At 33.9% G+C, this 16794-nt stretch overlaps 2 protein-coding genes across 2 annotated transcripts; one reads left to right on the top strand and one right to left on the bottom strand.

Annotated features, from left to right (window-relative positions):
• Positions 1-422: 422 nt before the first annotated feature.
• LOC113111449 (tripartite motif-containing protein 65-like) lies at positions 423-6328 on the bottom strand. The gene is made up of 7 exons (XM_026276203.1): positions 6237-6328; positions 5004-5437; positions 4657-4752; positions 4032-4259; positions 3371-3539; positions 2517-2606; positions 423-2433 (listed from the first exon to the last, which is right to left on the bottom strand). Exons 2-7 carry the CDS (start codon positions 5424-5426, stop codon positions 1889-1891), a joined length of 1551 nt encoding a protein of 516 aa, XP_026131988.1. The 5' UTR covers positions 5427-5437; positions 6237-6328; the 3' UTR covers positions 423-1888.
• Positions 6327-12654, top strand: LOC113111451 (39S ribosomal protein L38, mitochondrial-like). Its single transcript, XM_026276204.1, has 9 exons — positions 6327-6475; positions 7413-7598; positions 7690-7821; positions 8380-8582; positions 8665-8737; positions 9625-9670; positions 10682-10840; positions 12010-12146; positions 12361-12654. Exons 1-9 carry the CDS (start codon positions 6391-6393, stop codon positions 12495-12497), a joined length of 1158 nt encoding a protein of 385 aa, XP_026131989.1. The 5' UTR covers positions 6327-6390; the 3' UTR covers positions 12498-12654.
• Positions 12655-16794: the final 4140 nt, after the last annotated feature.

Genomic DNA, 16794 nt, shown 5'->3' with positions numbered 1-16794 from the left:
ATCTCCCAATATTAAGGACAATTCTAGGTTTTACTAGTTAGTGCATGTAGTCAGCTCAAAGAAATTAGCTCAGACCGCCATTTCATAGAATTATGATCCCATAATCAGATATAACGCAAACAGTGTTTAAACTTTCACTGGCTCTTTATAGAAAGGCTATGTTCAGAATAGTGTACTAATAATATATCTGTAGCATGCATGACTTAAACTGTGCAGAGTGTGCAATAAAGTGCTATGGAAGCCTTTACCACGGAAAAAATAAAATAAAATAAAAAGGTATTGCAACTTTTTATGGTTTCTTGCAATTCTGAAAAAAAAAAAAAAAACATTCAATGAATAAAGAGTTTATTGTAGCATTTTTTTTTTTCCTGCAATTGTGAGATTTTGTCTCAATTGTGAGTAAAAAAGTAAGAATTGTAATAAAAAAAAAATAATGCACCACTACCTTTTGGAAACGGGCTTCCATAAAGTGCACTATGCAATAGAGCACACTGAAAAAAAAAACAAAAAAAAAAACACTACATCCCACAATGCAACATGCTCATCCTTCCACTTAAAAAGTGATATATGAACTGGGAGCAATATAAGCTCTGACTATTTTTAATATCTTCTTTTTCGACTAAAATTGCATTCATTTTGCAGGTTAAACACTTGCTAAATTAAATACGAAACATAGCATCACTGTTGCAGGGCTATGATACATAACGTGAAGTATGCAAGTATGCTATTCTGAACAAAGCCAATGACTAGATTAAGAGTATTACAGCATGAGATCTAATATTCACAGATGTCCATATCTGAAGTGTTAAAAGATCAATCTGATGGACATATCATCTGTTAAACTCTGTAAAAATAATCAAAATACTGCTAAAACTGATACAGTAGAAATACATACAAAAACAAACCACTGTAACAATAATCCTACAGCACAGAGAAACTGAAAAACATGATTCTCAATATTTTAAAGTAGCGCAATGATCATATCCCAAATATTAAAGCTCAAAATATGTAATTTCCATAGTAAAAAAACATATTTTACAGTCATCATTATGCAGATTGATCATAAACACAGCTAAAAGCTTCCTACCAGTGGCTGTCCTTCATAAAACATAACATCTATCACAGTTTTATCATAGGTAGAATGCAAAATATGTAAATGTAATGTAAATGTAATTTATGCAATATTTCAATCCTTTTACCAACAGGAGAAAATCAACCTGCTGCAACAGTTTAAATCAGCCCAATTCCATGCAAATATGAGGATCTGGCAACCCTGCATCCATGATTTAATACTCCACATCCCTGATTTGTGAAAACATTATTTTAAAACACTCATATGTGACCCGAGCACAAAACGAGTACAGTAAAAAAAAAATACATGTTATGGGTCAAAATGATCGATTTTTCTTTCATGTAAAAAAACAATTATGATAAAGTGAACATCATGTTCCATGAACATATTCAGTACATTTCCTACTGCAAAATACATCATAATTTAATTTTTGATTAGGAATATGCATTGCTAAGAACTTCATTTGGACAACTTTCAATATTTGTTTGCACTCTCAGATTTTCAAATAGTTGCATCTCGGCCGAATATTCTCCTATCCGAACAAACCATTCATCAATGGAAAGATTATTTATTCAGCTTTTGTAGGGTGTATAAATCAGAAAAAAAAGTAAAAAGACCCTTATGACTGGTTTTGTGGTCCATGGTCATATATTATATATATGAGCATCTGCATTTGTGCTTGCATGAAGTATATTTCCTTCCCCTACGCAGTTCTCCACAGACCAACCCGAACCATCCCAGACTGAATCCTGAGCTCATCAGATTTACTCAGGAAACACCAGGAGTAAATGATGGCATGATGTTGATCAAATCTGTTTATGCTCGTGGTTCACAGAGTGTGATGGTGACGCCCTCCCCGATCCAGCAGGCCGGGAGCAGCGCTTGTGTAAAGGCGCAGTGGAAGGCGTGCAGCCGGATCTGTCCCTCGGCGTAGTACGTCAGCGTCCCGGCCTCGTAGTCCAGCAGCATCCCGATGCGCAGCGGCTGAGCGTTCGGCTGCAGCTGACCGGCGACGGACTCCTTACATCCTGCGTGCCACGCGCTCAGCTGCCGCTCGTCCAGCTGGAGGCTCCACGACAGATCGTTCATCCCCACCATGCAGCGCTTGCCCTTCTCCTTGCGCGGGATGTTCGGGTACGTCACGCCCACATACGCCCAGGGTTTGGACACCTCCAGCTCCCAGTAGTGCTGGCCGTGAGTGAAGCTCTGGAAACACAACACCTGCCAGGTGTGGTCGAAGCGGGACTCATCATCCAGGACGGGGCGGGGCCCGGAGATCAGATGCTCCGCCCTCCTGTTCCCCTGGGTGAGCCGTAGGTGAGCGTTGGCAGTGCGGGGGTCAAAGGTCAGGTTGCAGCGGTCTAGATGAAGAGAAGAATTACATACTGTAAGAGACTGAGAATAATGAAGAACTGTAGTATTGTGTGATGTGATGCGAGCGTACATGCGTTCAATCCCTCTCTCTCGGCTGGATTCGATGGGGTCGCAGGACTGGGGACGACAGCCAGAACTGGCCTCTTATCTTGAGGAGAGTCTGCGAGAACGACAGAGAAAACCAGACAGAGATAAAACAGGATTTAAAGAATCATTATTTAGTTCCACTGCAATGATTATGACTGGCTGAATAAAATACAAATACATTTAATATATTACATTTTTATTTATATTAAAATAAATCAATACTGTTAAAAACATAATTCATCTTTTATATATAAAAACATTTATTAAAAATTACTTTGAAAATTGTCACAACAAGGACCATTATTTTTCAGTTTTTTCCAATCATGGCTTTTTCAATATATGCTTATATATATATATATGTTGTTATTGATCAAATAAATAAATAATACTGTGATATGCTGACTTGCTGAACAGATATGAATAAAACTGTACTTTTAGACAAAAAAAAAATCATAAACTCGGTTTTAAAATATTATTAAACTTTGATGACGTTTTATATAAATGAATACATTTAAGTTAATCAAATTTTCTGATAGGTCTACCATACTACTACTTTTGAAAATTGACAAAAAAGGATGATTATGTTTGTGATTTTAATCACTACGATTTCATTAAACAGTGGATTTATTTTGATATATGTGAGCACAAAAACGGTCTTAAGTTGCTGGGGTATATTTTTAGCAATAGCCAGAAATACATTGTATGGGTCAAAGTTTTGCAAAAAGCCAAATGCCTGTGCCCTGACTCAAGGGAATTATAAAAGAGCAGCTAATAAGTCTGAAACGGGTGTGAATTTAGCATCAGAGAGTCATTAAACGGACCGTGAACGTCCCTCACCCTCTTTATCCTGTCCTGCTGACACCTGAACGGCTCTCTCCAGATCCTCACAAACCAGCTTGGACACACGGGACAGGATTTCAGTGACGGGCATCAGCTTCTCCTGTACGCTCACATGCACCTCCACAGGAACATTAGTGAAGTGTGGGACCTCTATGAGCCTGGAGTCCTGCATCAGCACACAGACACAGACATTACACAAACATAACACCTGTTTACATCCGGGACAACATCAACAATAAACAATAATATTTTCCCCAAAAAAACTACTTTGCATCATCAAAAGAAAAGCATTTTTTCTATATAATAACTGGAATTAATTAAAAAATACATTTATTTTAAAAGATAATGGGGACTTTTTTTTTAATTTCTTTTGTTGTTGTTGTTTGTAATACTCATTTCTCAAAATAAATAGCATTACATTTTATTTTATAAAAAAATAAAACTTTAGCATTTTAAATAAAACAATTAAGATATAAATAAAATAAACTGAAATAAAATTAATTGAAATAAAAACTAATTAAATAAGCTGAAATAAAATAAAATACGATAAGAATAATAAATTAAATTGAATACAATTAAATCTAAATAATAAATTTAAATAAAATAAAGATTAAAAAATTATTGAAATAAAAAATTTAAAAATAAAAGAAAACAAGACCTTGATGAGCTGGCAGGAAGGGAGGGAACACAGGTTGCTGATCTCCTCCTGAAGGGCTGTGAGCTGCGTCGCTCTCTCCTCCAGAGCATCCAGCCGCTCCTGAGCCTGCAACAGAGTCACTTCCTGCTGTTCCAGAAAAAGCTCCGTCATTTCCTGTTTGTCTGTCAGCACCTTTATCAGCTGTGAGAACTTGGTGTTCACCCACTGAGACGTCTGCTGTAGTGACACCTGACAGAGCAGAGCGAGAACAACATGCCTAACTCATTAAACATCCTTCAAGACTATACACTGCCTGGCCAAAAACAAGTCGCCGACTGGATTAAAGAAGCACAAACTTAAGATTGTGTATTAAGGCCAGGCGTTGTATTATTGGTATGGTTCAGTTCTAAAAAAAATAAAATAAAATAAAAATAAATAAAAAATGGCAATACATATTTTTCATGTCAGGTCCACTAAATAATATCACCATTAGCAAATGCTGAAATTAAGATTAATAAATAAATGTAAAAAAATAATAACAATAAAAAAATACGCTGCATGTATATCCAAATCCATTAAATACATGAACTGAAAATGTGTTTAGATGAAGTTCTAATGGCTAAAGTAATGATAGCACACGTCTTGCCTTCGCCGTCTCCATGTTCTCCATCAGCTCCTGGCGGTTTCTCTCAATAGTTTCCTGGTGTTTCTTAAATTCTGCACTCTTTTTCTTCAATTCTGCCTGAACAGAATCCATTAAATTTGTAAAAAAAAAAAAAAGTCAGCTGAGACACATACAGGTTGAACATCACAAAATATGTTTATATGTTTCGCTCTAAAATGAAAGAAATAAAAATATATGCATATATTGCATTGAAAATATAGCATTGTGACTTTTTCGAAATTACACATTATTTTCTCCTTAAACTCCCATTACTGTAATGCAATATACTACTTAAACTATACGGTATTTATATGTCAATGCAATATTACCACTCTATTCTTCCGTTCTTCTTCCACCAAAATCGTATCGTGGTCCTTGCACTGGTTCACAGAGCACTCGTAGCAAACACACATGCTGTCGCTCCTGCAGTAGATGACCAGAGGCTTCTGGTGCCGCTCACAGATCTGCTCCGGATCCAGATCCCGATCCGTGTGGAGCGAGGCTCCTGCGCTCACATCCGTCTTAACCGGACTGTGTGTGCTGATCTCCGTTATCATCGACAGAGACACGTTTCGATTCAGCTCAGGCTTTGTTTCAAAGGATTTTTTACAACAAGGACAGTAGAAGTCTTTGTCCTTCCTATCCCAAAATCTGAGGATGCAGGCCTTGCAGAAGGTGTGACCGCATGGGATAGTCACAGGGTATTTAAATGGATAGAAGCAGATTATGCACTGGACATGATCATCCATCATAGATCTAGAACCTGAAATGATCAAATAAAAATGCAACAGCGTTAATGGCCTGGTAAACGGACCGACTGACTGACAAGGCTGCTCTTCATCGACTTTAGTTCAGCTTTTAATACAATAAGGCCGAACATACTCCTGCGGAAATTGTGCAGGGAGGAGATTGGACTACTGGCAGGGTGGTGTAAAAAGCATAACCTGGCTCTTAACATAAAAAAAACAACAACATCACTGCCCCAGAGGCTCATGATAAACTTAAATTGTGCAATCCATAGTGTGCTGATGTATGGGCTGCTAGTTACTCCTTTTTCTCTACCCTATACACTGTATTCCTTACCAATGTCGTATTGTGCTGTTGACATAATGGCTGATAACATTGGTCTTTATTATGTCACTGTTGTTAATGTCATTCCTACGCATTTGCACTTATGAAATTGCACTGTCGATTGATGCTCTAATGTAATGTCGTTGTTCTACAGCAATGACAATAAATTATTATTATTATAGACAGACAGACAGACAGATAGACAGATAGACAGATATACAGATAGATAGATAGATAGATAGATAGATAGATAGATAGATAGATAGATAGATAGATAGATAGATAGATGATATAACGATCTATAAGCTATAAAACGAGTTAAATAATTTGATGAATTATAGTCATTAGCAATTATTCGTTGAATTCATTTGGTGAAAACATCGAGACAGTATATAAACAAACTCCACCTGACCTTACATAACTAAACATCTATGTTTAAAATGAAAGCAGAACATTAACTCCTTTTCCGCAAAACTCACAGGAATATTTACCTATCAGATGTGTAGAAACGTGAAATCATCCAGAATCCTGCGCTCTGGATTTCTCTCAGGCGAATCTCGTCGCCTTCTATACGCAAGAACGCACAGACGTGATGACGTGCCACGCACGTTACGTCGCGCTTCTTGTGTTTTGGAGCGGTTCATCATGGCGCTGCGCGGCGCGGCGCGTGTTCTGTTGCGGGCGGCGGATGCGGGGCTGAAGCATCACGCGAGGGGTCTCCGGTTCACCGGTGAGAGTTGCTGCACGATATTACCGTGAAAAACTGCGCGGATAATGAGTTCAATAATCAGTAGAGCCACTGCTGTGCGTGCATGCGTGCGCGCGAACCTTCTGCTTACAATGACCTTTAAATGTACTTAATATATTTATCTGTCTCATTCTAGTTATTATAATCCATAAATAGATCATTTATTTATAAGTCTGCATTTTCATTCTGTCCTTTCTCTGTTTCTCTTGTCTTTCTGAAGCACTTTTAGTTAATGCTTGTTTTAAACGTGCTTTAAATGAAGGTGCCATTATCATTGTTTATTATAAGTATTACTTTTATATTAAAGCATTGTAATATTTATTTTTCCTATGTTACAGCATTATAAATAGTTATTGTTGCTTTATTATTCTGTTAATATTAAAGCAATATTATTATTTCCATTAGTGTTTACATTGTTACTGCATTTATTATAAAAAAAAGCATACAAATTACAACAGTATAATTATGTTAACTAATTATGATTTATTTTAAAGCAATTATTATTATTACTACATTTACACTACAACATTTTTAAGGTTGTTTTATAATTATATTAAATGTTATCATAAGGTTTATTATTATTATTAAATGTATATGGCTACATTATTATTAGTGTTATTACTATTATTTTATTATTGTTGTTTATCATTATTAACAATATAATTATTTTATATTAAAACAACATATTATTCATATTTTATTTGTATAGCATTTATAAAAATACAATAATAAATATTTTATTATATTTATTAGAGTTGTTTTAGTTTTAATTATTTTTTATAACAACATTCTATTATAATTGTATTGTATAAATATTTGTTAAACATTATCATAATTATCAAATTGCATGATTATCACATTCATAGATTATATTATATTTTTGTTGTTGTTTTTCTACTAATAATAACTACTTCTGTAGCTGTTCTGGGTCACCGGTCTCCTCCTCAGGGTCCGATGCCCAATGAAGACATTGACTGGACTCGACTGGACTCTCTGGAGAAATACCGCAGTTACACTCGCTACGTGAGATCGGCAGAGGAGGCCGACCGCAAGGATGTTTGGTGGAAGACCTACAGGAAATACAGAGAGGAGGAGAAGGAAGAAGGTAAGTCATCGCTGATGGATACACACTCATGCATAGCTCTTATATTCACAAGAGCTGGAATATCGAGAGTGTTGATTGTTTTTGCGCGCAGCTGTTGAACCGGTCAACATCGGACTCCCGTATCAGCGTCCATCCAGGAAGACAGAGGTGAAGGAGAGGAAGAAGGTGATGCTGGAGAACAAAAAGAACCCAGAGATGGAAAGAGACAATCGACTGCGAACATGTAAGAGAGGAAGCAGAGCAGCTTAATCAAAACCAGAAATTGCTTATTAGTATTAATTCTCATTGCTCGTGTGAAACCATACAGTCAGTGTTTGTTTTATGCTTCTGTTTTATTTTGTGACGCATTATGAGATGCATTTTATATATGAAAAATACCATGCAACTATATTTTTATTATTAAGAAAAAAAGACTGTTTATAATTGATGCTGAATGTGTTTAATCATGCAGCAAATACAGAGACTCATTAATGTTATCAAAGTGTCATAGAATTAAATTAAAACCTTATTAGAGATGTGATTGTGATATTTTAAGCACATTTTCCAGCCAGAGTTGTTGTTAAAATCAGCATAAATAAATACTATCCTGGTGTATATGTAAAAAGTACATTACAATTGTTATTTTTTGCATAATAAAAATACCATGTAAATTAAGTGATAATGATTAACTTTAAGCGTGAATATAAACCTGTAGGTTTAGTGGTACGGAAACGTCATACTGTGAATCATCAGGCATCAATAGGACATTAAATATAACGTTTTCTTATTTTCTGGCTTCCAGTCCGCATTCCCCTCGACAGAGTAAAGACACAATGGGAGCAGACTAACGGACCGTACCACATTAAGAGACTCGCCGAACACTACGGGGTCTACAAGGACCTCTTCCCCATGGCGTACTTTGTGCCGCGGGTCATGCTGCGTGTGCTGTACGGAGAGGACAGCAGCGCAGCGGTGCATTATGGGAATCACTTAACACCGAGTCAGGTGAGGACTCTAAACTCGTGACTGTTTCTGTTGGAAATCAAGAAAACAGACTCTGATTTGTCCTGTTTGTGTGAATCCTCAGGCAGCACGAGCACCTCAGGTACATTTTGAAGCAGAAGAAACTTCTCTCTGGACGCTGTTGTTAACCAGCCCAGGTACAGCTAAATATTTACAGTAAATGCATTTTTCTTAATCTAATGTCATCTGTGATACATAAACCAGTTAATGCAATGACAGTATTAAAAAAAAAAAAAAAAAAAAAAACTGAAAAGTTTATCCAAATGCATTTAACTTTGTAATTATATTTAAATAATTTATTTATTTATTAATTGAATAATATAATATAAAAAAAATTCTTAGATAAATTACATGGATTTTTATAATTATATTTGATAATTTATCACAAATAATAATAAAAATAATAATAATAATATATATATATATATATATATATATATATATATATATATATATATATATATATATAGTTTAATTGTTTTAAGTAATATTTTTGTTCATTCTTTTATATATATGAAATAATTACCAAAACAAAATATATATAGAATAAGATAAATTAGATAAATTATATGAAGTATATAACTATATATTGTTAATATATTAATATAATTAATGTATTGAAATGTATGTTTGTGTTCGCGTTTGTGTATATAAACATATACACACACACATTAATATATATATATATATATATATATATATAGCTATATTTAGTAAAAATAATATAATAATAATATAACATTTATAAATAAATAAACATAACATTTTTTATTTGTTGCTTTGAAACAATGTGTATTGTAAAAAGCACTATATAAATTAGTTACTTGACTATTTATTTTAAGCATATTTATATAAATATAAATACATATTTATTTCAAACTGAATCAAAATATATTAACAGTACGTAATTATTTTCTTCTTCAAGTGGTCAAAGCTTTTTGGTCATTTGGCCTTAAGAAATGTCAAGTTAGCATTTTGTCCACTAGATGGTGATGAAGTGACATGAACTGAGTCTGTTTCACAGATGAACATCTGCTGGATGGTGAGCAGGAGTATCTTCACTGGCTAGTGTGAGTATCTTTATCCTCTATCACTTCACACTTTACAAAGCTCACATTCCAACAAGAACCGATTCCATAAATCTGACGTAGAGGAGGAAACTGGAGATCATAATGAGACACACATGCTAAATACATGCTCAAAACCACCACGTCATCTTAACCTCATCCTCTGTCTGAACTTTGGAAAAGCCTGGCCTGAAAAAGACTAGTTTGACAAAGTACGTCAGGGTTTCTGCAGGATATTTAAGCTCAAATGTAAGACTTTTTAAGACCTGAACACAACATTTATATCATACGAGTGGGGTATAATGTCTACAGTCAAAGTACCAAAAAAAAACACAAAATTACTGTAAAAAGCATAATTTACAGTTCAGATGCAAGTTTTCACAAAACCAAGTTTTATAAAATTATAAACCTCAAAAAGTCAAAAGCATTGATTAATAAATTAATTGGCTGTTTTAATTTTCTTAAATTTTGTTGTTGTTGGAGAAATAGTGCAAAAACAGGAAATACGGTGTCTTAAACGTAATCTCTTAATACGAGCTACTTTTTAAGTTTATGTAAATGTTGTATAAAATCAATATCACATTTATAATCATGCTTTTGGAGAGATTATATAAATATATTTTTTCTGCTCCCTATCTTAAATTATGTGACAATTCTAAATGCATATTAATAGACTGATTAATGCATGCAGTAAAATAATGCACTGAATGCATGCACGTGCACTGGTCTAACCTACTAGACTTCATCAGCTAATGTATGCATGCACTCTGTAGGTGTGTTCTGTTTGCTTTTCAAGATTTACTAATAATATCAAATCGCACATCATTAAAACTACCATGCATATCACACACCTCTATGTTTCGATTTTTATAATGTGCTGTCTTATCAGTCCACCAGTTCACATTTAAAGCTCTGCGTGTTTGCAGGACAAAAACACAAAACTCTGTAAAAAACAACAGTTTTTAAGACCCTGTGGAAACCCCTGTACATGATGAAATCTGTTTCTGATTGCAGTGGGAATATCCCTGGAAATTCTGTGTCATCAGGGCAGGAGCTCTGCCATTACATCAGTCCATTTCCAGCCAGAGGAACAGGATTTCACAGATACATCTACATCCTGTTTAAACAGGAACATCCGGTTGATTTCAGCTCAGACCTCAGGTCTTCCCCATGGTCAGTAGCTCCAGACTCACTCTTGACAGTAATAATAAGGTCATGATCATTTAAAGGGATTATGCACATCCCTCTGGATGTAATTACGGAATAAAGCCAAACAAGCTAATTGGCAGCCTGATGAGAAGCAGACCTCTGTCGTATTTATTTAGCGTTAACAATCATCACATGAGATGTCTATGTATTTCTTTTTTCTTTCTTTCTGAAAGTTCAAAGGCATTGGATTTATTTCAAATAGAATCTTTTGTAACATTATAATCAATTTCAACTTGCTGAAGCATTACTTTCCATGAAACACATACAGCCCAATTTTTATTTCTGCATAAATATTAAACAGCACAACTGTTTTCAACATTGATATTAATCAGAAATATTTATTGAGCAGCAAATCAGTATATTATTCTAATTTCTGAAGATTGTGTGACACTGAAGACTGGAGGAATGATGCTGAAAATACAGCGGAGCATCAGAAATAAATAGGAAATACTTTTTTATCACAGAAATAAATCACTTAAAATATATTTAAAATATATTAAAATAGAAAAGAGTTATTTTAATTTGCAATAAAATTTTACAATATTACTGTTAGGTTTTTTTGATCACATAGATGCATCCTTGATGATTAGAAGAGGCTTTGTTAAATAATTTAAAATTTAAAATAATTACTAAAACAGCTAATTTTGTTGAAATTAAAATATTTTTTTTTATGAAGTAATAAGAACTGGAGGGTAAATGTGATAAACTGTCATGAAAATAATATCACAATTAAATAATGTCTTTTTCTTGAAGTACAATGTATTTATTTCTTGAGATTTTGGGGGTGTAATTTGATCTGGACATGTCTTTCACAGATTTTATGAGATCCACGGTCCATTACTTACTTTGTTTCCTTCAACAAAAAGATTTTAGATTCGACTTATTTGCAATGTCTCATTTCGAAACTATTGCATTTCCAAGATAGTTTTTATTCAAATGCATACGTCAATGAGAACATGTCATTTCAGAAAATAAACCACTACTTTACACAATCCGAATTCCAGCTTGCCACATAAAGGTCAGCTTTACAATGGATGCTTTTCTTTGAGATGAGACATTGCACACGGCCAGAACATGCAGCATAGCTTTCATAATGAGACACGAAATACGTATTCTTTCTCTCATATTTACAGCTACTGTCTGAAGGAACGGACTTTCCGGACATTAGACTTCTACAGGAAGCACCAAGATATAATAACTCCAGCCGGCCTCTCTTTTTTCCAGTGCCAGTGGGATCAGTCTGTTTCTCACACCTTTCACACGCTACTGAGTGAGTAACAAGATATAGACGTGCAAGAACAACTTCCCTTTCTGTACGATGAACAGATTTTCTGGAATGTCTTTAACATTCTATTTATAGCCAGTTTCTGCTTCTTAAAAAAGTATTATCACTTTTGGTTTGTAGAAAATCTGTTATCAGTCTTAACACACACGATCTTGAAAAAAAATCTTTGTTCATGTTATGCGTTATATATGTCTCACAGATATGAGGGAGCCTGTGTTTGAGTATGACAGACCTCCGGTGTATCACCCACCACAGAAGAAATACCCTCACGGACAGCCTCTCAGATACCTGGACCGCTACAGAGATGGAGCCCAAAACACCTTCGGCATTTATTAAACATGTGTCTATCATGATCACAGCAGGGCTTTTGTGTGGAATAAACTACATGTTATCAGCTGTGTTGAGATCTGTCTTTATAGGTGCCTTGGCTAAATTTTGTGCATGGGCAAAAAATGTGTGAAGTGCAGTGTCATTAAACACAAAAGCAGCTTTATGTAGTTCAGCTCGGTGAATCTGTGAACACATAAACTCATCTCAGAGATCAGACTTTTTCTGTTACTTATTTTTATTAAGTACACCTGAATATGACCTTGTTAATATGTAACTGTAAATATATTTTGTCCTTTATTTTAGCTTTTTTTTTTTATTAAATTACATTTTTATATTTTCATTTTAAATTTAAGTTTCATCAAATGTCTCGACTGTACAAACTTGAATTGTTTTAAATATTGTTTTTATTGGCAATTTCAATGTATTTTTATATTTAAATTTTTTTTTAAACACAATGAACAATATAAAAACATTAGCACATTATAAATTCTAAACGAAATGTAACGGCTTTTTTTATGCATAAATTCAAAATGTGCATTTAAACAAATAGAAACAATGCAAATTCATCGGTGGAGGTTTAAAAGCTAAGGTATGGCTAAAACCTAAATATAACTAAGGTACATGCGAAGTAGCAGCTGCTCAGAGAGTGATGTTCCTCTATGTCCAGAAACAACACCCTCTCCTAAACATCTGGATAAAACCAGACCTCTGTCTGTCTTTATGACCCTCACTCTTGACATACTCTTTTGGTATAATATCACATAAACATTTTTAATAATTGATGCAAGACACAGCAATTCACAATATATCATGCACCGAAACAAAATAAATACTTCTTGTCACTGTAGCGGGACAAAACTAACAACTGTTACTTTCGTCCAGACAGATACTCCCACGAGCCTAACTGCTGGAAACGATGACGCAATCACGTGATATGTCTCAGCTCCGTCAAGGCTTGCGTGTTGAACATGACGTCATACCTTGGCATGCAAATGCTGTAAGAGGCTCTGATAAAATCGCTTTGTTACTTTCGTCCCACGTTAAAATACTCGTAATCAGACTGCAGTTACTCTTTTATTACGCACTATAAACTATAAAACAAATAAAAACAATATTTTAATAATTAAGTATCACATTTACATGCTCTTTGGTTTTCTGACACGTATGGTCACATGACATGCACGTAACACAAAATATATACGTTTTTTTTTATTTCGATTGATTCTAAAATGATTTATTTTCATTTAAAATTTCTAGGATTTAATTAAGTAGCTTTTTCATTAAATTCATAAACCCCCTGCAGTTCCTTCACAAACCCTAGTTGGGAAAACCTTGACGTAATCTAATGTTTTATGCACAGCATGTTGTTAATAAAAACAAATGGAATAGATTTTCTTATTCTTGGTATTTTTATGTTGGTATGGTACAGGCTTATCCCATTTAAATCATTGTGATAAACGAGTTAGGTCAATAGTAATCTAAAAGTACTTACCTAAAATGTGTAATGTACTGTAGTATGTTATTAAACTACTATTTGTGTCATGCAATTTGAAATGAGTAATGGATTGCACTTTATCAGTAATCCACCCAGCTCTGACTAGATTTATCTTCATAATTATTTATTCTTGTTTTTATCAGGCCTGAACTTGCGTTATAATCTAAATAAAACTACAGTCATAACAAATTACACGTATTATGTATTATGCAAAATGTTATCAGTGTGCATTCAAGCTTTTCCACAAAGACATGTTTGTTTATTCTGACAAGCAATAATAACAATATGTCAACAGGTAGCCGCTTACGTGCATTATTTGGTTAAGGACTGTTCCAGCTTCATTGTTTGACACTGCATCAGGAGAACTCAGGAAAAACCCTAGTGATTATTGTAAGTCTAATGTCCTAACATCAAAGCTAAACAATTAATTAACAAGGAACTCTGATTCTGATTCTTTACGGTTACAATCAGTAAACAAAATACACAAATGATATGAAATGTGCATCAGTTTAATCACCATCATATGGTTCCTCTGGATTACAACTGTGGAAATTAAAAGATGATGTTTAGGAGAATATTGGGTCAGATATTATCTTCTTAGTTCCACAGAAGAAAGACAGTACTGTAAACAAGAGCAATATTATTTTTGGATGTTTTTATCACATCAACAGATTTCTTGTTGTGACAGCACACTGTTAGATCAGGTTTGCTCTTGGCAGCACTTTCATTAGCTCTGTAGACGTCACTGGTTTTCCCAGGGATTTGCCTGTTTTCTCCACCTCTGCATTAATTTTCTCTAATCGAGAGAAACCGTTCTCACACCCGTTGACACACATCCAATTATAAACTTCTGTTTTCACTTTAACACTGATGTATGCATGCATTAATTCTTCACAGCTTAAAATCTTGGAACAAAATCCATTCAATGACAAATCATGGCTTGTATTGTTCAGTCATTAAAATGCTATCCCAAACCTACTCTGACTGTTCGTGTGGTTCAAACCCAGTGTGATGCAATTATCTCCTGCTGAGCCATTAAAATGATGCAACAGCAGAGAAACATGCATGTGCGAAACAGATGCTCAAAGACAGAAAAAGCAGCGGAATGCTTTTGACCAAACCCCGTGAACTCTCGATACAGGCAGCATTTTAATGAATGACAGATGCATGTTTCAACGTGAACGTTTTTCCAAGGTGCAGTAGTTAGAATAATAAGGCTTCTTTATAAGAAGTCTAGATCAAACAAAGCATTATACATATCCCTCACATAACAGACTATTCAATAACAGATAAATATAAACTGGAGAATGAGAGAACTGTGAGATTTTGCCCAGAGTGTAGCCTTGGTCAAATAACTTTAATTCATATCTACAGCTGAATAATAGCCATGTTCATTTTATTTTAAATTAATGTAAAAATGCATCCATTCGACAACAAGTGACATTCTAAAATAATAAAAACATCAAAAAACAAAACAAAAAAAAACTACAATTTGTATTGATACATCTACATCCTAAACACGATCATCCAGTATATAATAATAATAATAATAATAATTGTTAAAATGTTTTTAATTAAGCCTATTTTGCTCACCAATACTGCAATTAGTAATATTGTGAAACATTATTACCATTTAAAATAACTGTTTTCTATGTGAATATGTAATTTATTCCTGTGATCAAAGCTGATTCTTCAACATAATCCAGTTTTCATTGTGTCATGATATATATATAATTTCATAATTCTTTAATGAGCAGGAAGTTCAAAAGAATTGCATTTATTTTAAATGGAATCTCTTTTAACGTTATAAATGTTATCTAATGCATATTTGCTGAATAAAAGCATTCATTTCTATGAACCACACACACCTCAAACATTTGTATGGTAGCATTTTACAGTTTCTGCTTAAAAACAGTGTTTTAAACACTGATAATAATCAGAAATGTTTCTTGAGCAGTAAATGAGTGTGTTAGTAATGATTTCTGAAGATCATGTGACACTGAAGACTGGAGGAATGATGCTGAAAATTTGGCTTTTTTTAATCACAGAAATAAATCACTTTAAATATATTTAAAATATATTCAAATAGAAAAGATTTCATTTAATTTGAAATATAATTTCACAATATTACACAATATTAATCGTTTTTTGATTCACATGTGCATTAATGCAACCTTGATCAGCAGAAGACTTTTTCTTTTCTATTTGGGGTAAATGTGATAAACTGTCATGGAAATAATATAAAAATTTAATAAAAGAGTAAAAAAAAAACTGAGTTTTTCTTCAAGTACAATGTATTTTATTTCTTGAGATTTTGGGGGTGAAATTTGACCTGGATATGTCCTTGACAGATTTTGTGAGATCCACGGTCCATTACTTGCTTTATTTCCTTCAACAAAGTTTTTAGATTCGATCTATTTGCAGTGTCTAATTTTGAAATCATTGCATTTCCAAGATAGTTTTTTTTTCAGATGCATGCATCACAAGAGCGTGTCATTTCAGAAAATAAACCATTAAGAATGACAGTAATTTATGATAATAATAACTCCAGTCTCTCATTCCTTTCACACGCTACTGAGTGAGTAACAAGATATAGACGTGCAAGAACAAATTCCCTTTCTGTAAGATGAACAGATTTTCTGGAATGTCTTTAACATTCTATTTATAGCTAGTTTCTGCTTCTTAAAATAGCACTTATCACTTGTGGTTTGTAGAAAATCTGTTATCAGTTATAACACACGATCCTGAAAAAAAAAAACTTCGTTCATGTTATGCTTTATATATGTCTCACAGATATGAGGGAGCCTG

Source organism: Carassius auratus, chromosome 12 (genome assembly GCF_003368295.1).
Source record: "Carassius auratus strain Wakin chromosome 12, ASM336829v1, whole genome shotgun sequence".
Lineage (NCBI taxonomy): Eukaryota > Metazoa > Chordata > Actinopteri > Cypriniformes > Cyprinidae > Carassius > Carassius auratus.
Note: the sequence above shows the minus strand (reverse complement) of the source record. Positions and strands in the feature narration are given on the sequence as shown.

Excerpts from the sequence above, each read along its gene's own strand:
- LOC113111449 (XM_026276203.1), bottom strand. The coding sequence starts at position 5,426 with ATGATGGATGATCATGTCCAGTGCATAATCTGCTTCTATCCATTTAAA. Across the intron at positions 4,753-5,003 it reads AAGAACGGAAGAATAGAGTG|GCAGAATTGAAGAAAAAGAG; the intron begins GTAATATTGCAT and ends GATTCTGTTCAG. Across the intron at positions 2,434-2,516 it reads GAGAGAGGGATTGAACGCAT|ACCGCTGCAACCTGACCTTT; the intron begins GTACGCTCGCAT and ends CTCTTCATCTAG.
- LOC113111451 (XM_026276204.1), top strand. The coding sequence starts at position 6,391 with ATGGCGCTGCGCGGCGCGGCGCGTGTTCTGTTGCGGGCGGCGGATGCG. Across the intron at positions 8,738-9,624 it reads GCTGTTGTTAACCAGCCCAG|ATGAACATCTGCTGGATGGT; the intron begins GTACAGCTAAAT and ends TCTGTTTCACAG. Across the intron at positions 10,841-12,009 it reads GACCTCAGGTCTTCCCCATG|CTACTGTCTGAAGGAACGGA; the intron begins GTCAGTAGCTCC and ends TCATATTTACAG.